Source organism: Capsicum annuum, chromosome 4 (assembly GCF_002878395.1).
Source record: "Capsicum annuum cultivar UCD-10X-F1 chromosome 4, UCD10Xv1.1, whole genome shotgun sequence".
Taxonomy (NCBI): domain Eukaryota; kingdom Viridiplantae; phylum Streptophyta; class Magnoliopsida; order Solanales; family Solanaceae; genus Capsicum; species Capsicum annuum.
In genome coordinates, this window is record NC_061114.1 from 223931954 (window position 1) to 223940910 (window position 8957).

Genomic DNA, 8957 nt, shown 5'->3' on the forward strand with positions numbered 1-8957 from the left:
AAGATGTTCAAGGCTGTCATGATGCAATTATAAACAAATAACATCAGGTGAATAGCGTCCTATCTCAACTATCGGTTGTTCAAGCAACTCCAAATTCAGTACTATGCAACTCAAAACTAAATGTTGAAATTCATGAAGTAGTGATTGTTTGATATTTAGTGCAAATTCTCCAGCCCAAACTGAATTTTCAAACTCAATAAGAAAATTTTCATCAGGAACGGAGTTCTTAGTATCTGATGGAATCTTATTAGGCACCGTGAAGTTCTCATTATGCAACTGTAAATACTCATAGCCACAAAAAGAAATCAGCCATGATTCCTCATGTGAAACTTGAGTTAGATCTTCAGAGTCAGTAGATAAAAGCACACATGAATCAACTTCAAAATCTTGCCTTGTGTCGAACCAATCATCAACATAACTATTATATGGAATAGTCCCTAGTAATTTAATTTTGTTGAGTGGTTGAATGTCATGTAAGCAAGCATCGAATGTGGAGACAGTGAATAAACTCTGTGTGGGATACAGGAAGCATAAAGAGATTCATATAGAGGCATGGCAGTAGAAATTGAATTTAGTGATGAAAAATCATGGAAGATTGGGGAAAATTCTTCTGGACCTAACTCCTCATGGCTATTTGTAGTAGTCTTCAACTTGCTCTTTCACTTCGCTCCCTTCATTGGGCTTTCCATCCTCGAAGGTAGACTCCGTTAGTGTTAAAGGGGACAAAGTAAGTGCTGAAATTTCATCATGTGCCAAATCACCAACGTCCATGATATGATTATTTTTGAGATTTCCATTATCTCCCTCTTCACGGCTATTTCAATTGGAATTTCTGACACGGTGATTACCTTGGGGCAGCATCTATTTGACATTTCATCGAACATCTTGTGTGCATCCATTTTGTTTTTGTATTCAGATTGCACATCAAATTTCTGAGGCAAAGATAGGTTGATTTTACTTCTCCACTGTGTATAAACATATGTAGGGCATGACAAAAGTTCATCTAGCTCACTGAAGCCCCACGAAATAGCCTCAAAATGAATTGAGTACTCAGTCATAGAGGGCATCTGATTAGCCCTGTGACTTTCCAGTGATTGAACATGTTGCTTAGGAAAAAGAATCAACACTTTTGTGGTAAAATGTTCCCAATCAACCAATTGCTCATTCTGGAAAAGCCATTGGTACCACAACAAAGCAGCCCAATCGAGATAGGACGAAGCCAGAGATAACTTGTGATTTTCTGCAATTTCGTAAAAATCAAAGTAGCGTTCAGCCTGAGAGATCCATAACTCGAGATTCTCACCACAAAATCGTGGAAATTTCACCAGTGTAGATTTACTCCTTGTAGGTTTTTCAATCAACCCTTGTAATAATGAAAGAATTTTATATGTCTCCTTTGACCATGACTTTGACCATGAATCCCTTCCTACGTTAATTGAATCATAGGGAGTTCAAACTTTTTGGTCCTCCATTGAAGACCTCTGGATGAAAGTACCAATGTAACGATCCCAATTTTTAACACAAACACGAAATGTATTTATAATCACTCAACACAAATTACAACTTAGAATCCGAACAAGAAGTAATAGTCACGCTAACTAAGATGAGATAGCATAGTGAGAAAGTAACAAGAAGGAGATGAGATACTAGACACAGAATGGAGATGAGAGAACCACAGACAAGCCAAGACTTCACATAATACGCATAATGTTTTGTTGAATGTCAAGTCCTATTTAACCAATTGACAATTGGGCCTAGATCTCAAATAAAACCCTTCAACATTTCAATAGATCTAATAATCTTAACTGGATCAGTCCAGTTAACTGCTTCTAACCCATATCCCAATCCAACGTCCTTTTAGAATAAGGAGTCAAATTTAATTAACTATTTTTAATATGTTGCATTATGGGTGCGGGGGGGGGGGGGGGGGGGGGGGGCACAAGCCAAGATCCTCTTTTCCTAGTACTCACCTCCAAACCAATAATATTTCACCAGTATTCACTAACATCTTAATCTCATCTATGTCCTCATTAATACCGTTGGATTAGATGTTTGACTATTTCCTCCAAATCAACGGGTGGAATCAAGGTTTCAGTTTCTAAGTAAAACAGCTGATCACTGCCATAAAGTAGAACACCACCATTGCCTACGGTGGGTCAGTATTGTCACGCAGATAGTTGGCCCCACTTTTTGCATACGTGGCACAATCACATTCTTATCCTTTCGGCTGTTACACGTGTCGCAAGAGGACACGCCAATCCATAGTTTTAGATTACTTGACAATCTTAACTTGTGGATGTAACTATACGCTATTCACGGCTTTATTATTTAATTAAAATTTTTATTTATTTATTAATAAATTCTTAGTTAGGCATATATTATTATATTTAAATTAATAAAATTTGTATAAGAATATTTTAAATTGTTATAATGATGCCCATATAATTTTGAGAGTTAATCAATTATTTTTACTTTTTACATAGTAATTATGAAATATATAATAAAATATTTTAAGTTAGTTAACTTTTGTAATTTATAATACTTTTTATGTAATTTTCAAATAAAACATGTTACTCTCATTGTCCAAACTTTTATGGCATTTATAGTCAATTATATTTTAAAAATAATTTAAGTTTTTAATTATTGAGATCTATAATAACTTTTTTTCTATTCCAATTTAAGTGGCATTGATATAATTTCGAGAGTCAACCAAATATTTTATATCCTTTAATTTTTTTAAGTTGTTAATTATTGTGATTAATATTTTTTTACGTATTTTTTGGTATATACAACAGATTAATTATTTTTGTAGATATTTTAAGTTGTTACATGTAATTTATTATGTATTTTTCTTGAATATATAACAATTAATTTTTTCTTAGATATTTTAAATTATTAACTATTGTAATTTATAATACTTTTTATGTATTTTTCAAATAATATATGTTACTCTCCTTGTCTAAAATTTTGTGGCATTGATAGTCAATTATGTTTTTTAAATAATTTATTTTTTTAATTATTGTGATTTATAATATTTTTTCTATTCTAATTTAAGTAGCACAATGTTTAGATGACCATAATAATTAATTAGATATGATACAGTACAAACATATTTGAAATTACTTATAATAACTAATTAGAAGTAATAACGCAAAATTACTAGAAAAATATCTGTTGCGCCTTGATATCTGCTTTGCCTCCCGTCACTGGCTTGTATGATTTCTTTCTTATTTTCGTTTCTCGGATGAAATTGTATGTTGTTGCTGTTTTAATCCTACTTCTTATTGCATAATTGATGAATTTGTACAAACTCATTTGTTCGACGACAATCTTAGTGAGGTAATTAATAAAAAAAAAACATGATCTTCGGAGTTTATTTTTCACCATTTTCTTGTGTTATGTTAGATTACAAGCAACTTTGGTGTGATTGTTACTCATTTCGTCATTTAGGTAACAAAGCATGGAAAAAACATGCTCTTAGAATTCCTACTTTTCATCTTTTTCTAGTAATATATAAAAAAATAATTTTATTATTGTATTCTTACTGATTATAAGTTATCTAAAAATTAAGTGTAATCTTACTAGTAAAGTTTGGGAACCTAAAAAAGGACTAACTTCTATCTTAAGTGGGTAGAAGGGCATGGGTTAGAAACAGGAGCGGCTCAACCTTTAAGAAAAAAGGCCATTATTATTATTTGTAAAAACAAATAAGTTTTAATATAAAGAAAAGAATTATTAAAAGAAGTTTGATATATCTAGATTACTAAAGATTAAATGCATTGATTATATAACTAATATAAAAAGAATTATTAAAAGAAATCAATTATAATTTTTAACATAAATTTATAAAAAAAAACTCTTAAAAATTTGAGGCCTCCGTTTGGATTTGACCTTAGGCCACAAATATACTTAAACCGCTCCTGATTAGAAAAACTTTTCGATAAGTCATCTGCTCATTATTAGTATTTAATAATAAAAATATTTAATTTTTTAAAGCACAATAATAAAGTTGGATAATCACTTTTAATATATTGAATAATTTTAGTAATTGAACAAGTAAATATAGATTAGTACTCCAATTAGATTACTTTCTTGTCTCATTTTATTGGTCAGTGAAAATGTATTAAGTTGATAACATTACTAAATTAAAAAGATATTATTTTTTCAATTTTATTTTATGTGTCGTTATTCTTTTTCTAGTCATTCTAAAAAGAATGATTATATTTTTTTATTATTTAAAGGTATTATTTTACCTTTATTCTTATTTATTTTATTTATAAATATAATAAATTTTTTAATAAAGAATGATTTGATAAAAATTATCAAACTTATTCTTATTCTTAAATTCGTGTATTATTCGGTCAAATTATGACACAATGGGACGGATGGAGTAATATGGGAGTGGGGAGGAACTGACTGTTGATTAAAAAAAGCGGTTTAAAATCGGTTACAAGAGTACAGCTGGCAATCCTTAGAGCAACACGTTTCACAAATGTCTTCTCTCTCCTCTCTCTCTCTTCCTCCGTTAACGTCGCCGTCGTCGCCTTTTGCAACGCAGCAGCGGCGGCGGAGGAGGAGTTGCTGCTTCCGTCGTTCATCGAGAGTCGGCGGCGCGTGCGTTTCACTTTCATCGGTTACCGTTTTGTGTTCGAAGGAACCGAAAGTTGTTGTCACAAGAGAACGCGGCAAGAACAGCAAGCTCATCAATGCTCTGGTAAATAATACAGTATTTATTTTTTCGTGTATTTGCTGGTTCTTCAATGTTGAGTCTTTAATTGAATTTTTGAATTTTTATTATGTCGAAGTTCTAGAGTTTTCGTTGTTGTTTCGTGGTAATTTAGTGCTCGTGAGTGATGTATGTGAGAATTTTGTAGCTACATTGGTGTAAAGGAAGTAACGCATTATATGTTTGATCAAATGCTTAAGAAAGCTAAATTGTTTAGCTGATCACTTTCGTTTCCAGGATGACAAAATGATATGGTTATAGAAGTGGAATCAGGATTTGAAGTTTATGGATTCTGAATCTAAGTACTCGTTTGGTACGAAGGATAAGGGATAACTAATCCAGGATGAGTTTATCCCATGTTAACATGAAGAGATCATTTATCTCGGGATTACTAATCCTGGGATTGTAATGCTATTTTTAACGCTCATTAAGGTAGTATAACTACTCACAGACAATTAATCTCGATATAACTTACTCCCAACCAAATGAGCCTTAAATTATGTACATATATAAGTTGTAAAGATAAATATTGAGTTTGAATCAAAACTAGTAAATGTTTGATCAAATGCTTAAGTAAGCTAAACTTTTTAGCTGCTGATCACTTTCATTTCTAGGATTAAAAAATGATATGATTATAATAGCGGAATCAGGATTTAAAGCTTATTGATTCCGAACTCTAAGGGGTCATTTGGTAGGAGAGATAAGGGACAATCCCGTAATTAATTTTAAGATGAATTTATCCCTTGTTTGATTGGGATAAAGTTCATGTGTTAACTCATCCTGAGATTAGTTATCCTGAGATTATAGTGTTATTTTTATCCCTTCTTGATGGTGGGATAACTAATCCCGGGATAACTGGTTCCCTGACCAAATGACCAAATGAACCCTAAGTACTCGTTTGGAACAAAGGATAAGGGATAACTAATCCAGGATGAGTTTATCCGATATTAAAATGATGAGATCAATTATCTCGGGATTACCAATCCTTTGATTGTAGTGTCATTTTTATCGCTCATTAAGAGTGGGATAACTATTCACGGATAATTAATCTCGGGATAACTTGTTCCCAACCAAACGAGCCTTATATTATATACATATATGATGAGTTTTAACGACAAATATTGAGTTTGAATCAAAACTACTGGGTTCAGCTGTATGAGTAGCCAACACTCTCCCTTTGCCCCTGGATGTGGTGGAGAAAGGGAACAGTGAACTGCAAATTAGTCTAGAAATCAGGAAACATTTGGTTTAGCGGGACTGTGAAGGATATTGGTCATGAATTTTGTACGCGTAGCTTAAACAGTGTGCATTTTGTAGGTTTGATTCTATAAAGTCGTAACGAAGGATGTATGAAGAGCACTTAATCATGTGCAGACCTGTTTATGATTCATTTCTTGCATTCTGGATTATCAACATGGTGTGCTTGGAATGAAGCAACTATTTTCCGCAAAATCCCGAGAGATGTTTTGTTGCCAAAATATTTCTCCATTTTCACGAAAAAGAGGAAAATGACATGCCATGAGTGATGTGGAAGTTGTTTTCTTTGACAACAATCTCGACTTTTAATACACGCAAGGGTGGTCAAGTTGGTTGAGTGTTATCAAAAGCGCGCATAAAGTGCGCTTTAAACCCTAAAGCGAGACTCAAAACATGTTAAGCGTTTTGCCTCGCTTTATGTGAGCTTTACTATCGTCATCAAGTTTCTATGGCATACTTTTCTTTGCTAATGAGTCTCTTCTGAAGAGGTGACACTAAACAATTGATATTTCACCTTTATCTTAATTGTTTTTCAATTTCTTTATTCATATATTTATCATTCATGCTTATAATCATTAGTCTTGGAATAAATATAAATATTTGTACTTTTTCTCCCTTTGCACCATTTTTCATTGACGCCCACGCTTTTATTTGTTTTTTATGCTTTAAACCCCAACAGACCTTAGAGGTTTTTTGCGCTTTTCGCTTTTGTACACTTGTTGGTCCAATGATGGAGTCAAGATTTTCACTAAGGGATTCAAAATATAAAGAAATTAACGCATGAACTAGTCAAAGGGGGTTCGACATCTGCTATATGTACATAATAAATAATTTCAACCATATATAAGTATTAGTATAATTTTTCACCGAAGGGGTTTGGATGAACCCTGGGCCAAGTTAGCTCCTTCCTTATGTTGGTTGAGCAGCAGATCTCCCATATGGAGGGTTTTAGGTTCGAAACCTCCTACATGTTTTTTTGGTCGAGCTCGCCGCACCGAGCTTGCCTAGTGCGGTTTGCCTTTCCTGTGTGATTTGCTGGCTAATACACTGAAGCAGAGTTTATCCTGTGTTCCCATGAAGAGTAGTGGCTGCAGGTTCCCTTGTTGTTGAAAAAACAACCTCAACTCTTATTTTCATATATGCTCCAATAAATAATTACACATTATTATCCCTTTAATACTCAAAAATTTCGTGAAAGTTTTATATTAATCCGCATCAAAAAATTTACCAAATATATTTTCCACCTTCTGATCAAACCAAACACTTAAAAGTATTTCCAAATTTTTCCCAAAAATGACTTATTTTTTGGAAAATGTTTGTTTCTGTCAAAGCAAATACACATTTTCATAAAATTCACTATCTCGTTGGCAATGCATTCTTGTTTGCTTTCTACTAGTGGAGAAAAGAAGCAAATGTGCGACAGGAATTTCAAATTCTTTTCCTGAATCACGTGGTTCTGCTCGTAAGATAGAGAAAAGGTCAGCCCGGTGCACTAAAGCTACCGCTATGCGCGGTGTCCGGGGAAGGGCCCCGCCACTAGGGTGTATCGTATGCAGCCTTACCTTGCATTTCTGCCAAAGACTGTTTCCAAGGCTTGAACCCGTGACCTCCTGATCACATGGCAGCAACTTTACCAGTTACTCCAAGGCTCCCCTTCAAAAAGTTTACTCGTAAGATAGAGAGAAATAAATAAATATAGAAGAAAATTTAGCCGTAAAAGATATATAAGAAATAATAATGAATGAGAACAAACAACTTTTAATCAAACCAAATTTCTAACACCAAAAATCACGGTGATCTAGACTTAGTAAATGTGGGGCAAACAACTTTTTAGCTTGGGTGTCTCTCTAGAAAGTAGTGAATTTGACATCTTCGATAATTATGTTTTCCCTCTTTTTCATGCTGACAGGGCAGACATGGGATTGATTCTCTTGAGCTTCCTCTCATTCAACACATGCACTTACCTGATCTAGACAGGCTCACTTCTTTATTAAGTGGTAGGTTCTTGCTATCTGTATTTTGGTTTGAAAATCTTAGTTCTTATTTTCTTGCCTAAGACTCAGCGTCGAGCATCATCTGTGTATATTTATTTCTTTGGCATCTTTAATTTATCTTCATTGAAGGAATTCTAGCTGATTTCTACTAATGCCTTTGATTTGCTCTGTCACAAAATATAATATTTACAAACAGTTTGTTTTGAATGTTAGATTGGTGTTCTATATCAGAATTCTAAACAAATTAGATTGTTTCTCTTTCTTTAACTACAATTTCCGAGTTCTCAAGGTCAAATGACATTTTTCAAGGAATTTGTATGGTGATCCTTAACGTGTGCAAAATTGGAACTTTTATGAAATATTTTCTTTGCTTCTTGTTGTTTGGAGGGGAGGGGGGGGGTTTAGTATTGTATTCTTCCTTTCTATGTTTGCTTCAAAAGAGAATTATAGACTATGGAGATGACATTTTCTGAACAGGAGCATATCATTCATTCAAATACAAATAAACTGAGGCCATTTCTTTAAGATATTGCTATAGCATATGTATGCAAACAAGACAAGTAGTTCCCTTCATTATTTATTACTTTTGACAGACATTGCTATACCCAAGGCTATAGCAGTTATATAGTTCATTTGCACTTCCATGCATTATTTTGTTATTATTGCTATTGCTGAGACTAGTACTAATATCACAATTATTACTTCCTCGTGAAATTCAACGAATGTGGTATGGACACAAGCTTGAGTGCATCATTACCACCCTTGTATTCTTCCTTTCTATGTTTGCTTCAAAAGAGAATTATAGACTATGGAGATGACATTTTCTGAACAGGAGCATATCATGCATTCAAACACAAATAAAGTGAGGCCATTGCTTTAAGATATTGCTATAGCATATGTATGCAAACAAGACAAGTAGTTCCCTTCATTATTTATTACTTTTGACAGACATTGCTATAATACCCAAGACTATAGCAGTT

The 8957-nt window shown here is 33.3% G+C and overlaps 1 protein-coding gene across 5 annotated transcripts in view; it reads left to right on the forward strand.

The window, feature by feature from the left end:
* The first annotated feature begins 4353 nt into the window (after positions 1 to 4353).
* The window catches only part of LOC107867127 (uroporphyrinogen-III synthase, chloroplastic), an 11459-nt gene continuing 6855 nt past the window's right edge, over positions 4354 to 8957 (forward strand). For 4 of the 5 annotated variants that reach the window (XR_007054732.1, XR_007054730.1, XR_007054731.1 and 1 more), the window contains exons 1-2: positions 4369 to 4714; positions 7893 to 7980. Coding sequence is in view for 2 of the 5 variants with exons in the window: in XM_016713242.2 (XP_016568728.1) it covers positions 4493 to 4714; positions 7893 to 7980 (310 nt within the window). In the remaining 3 variants the exon portion in view is untranslated. Of the gene's footprint in view, positions 4715 to 7892; positions 7981 to 8957 lie in introns of all 5 variants that reach the window. The other variant, XM_016713241.2, reaches the window with a different exon arrangement.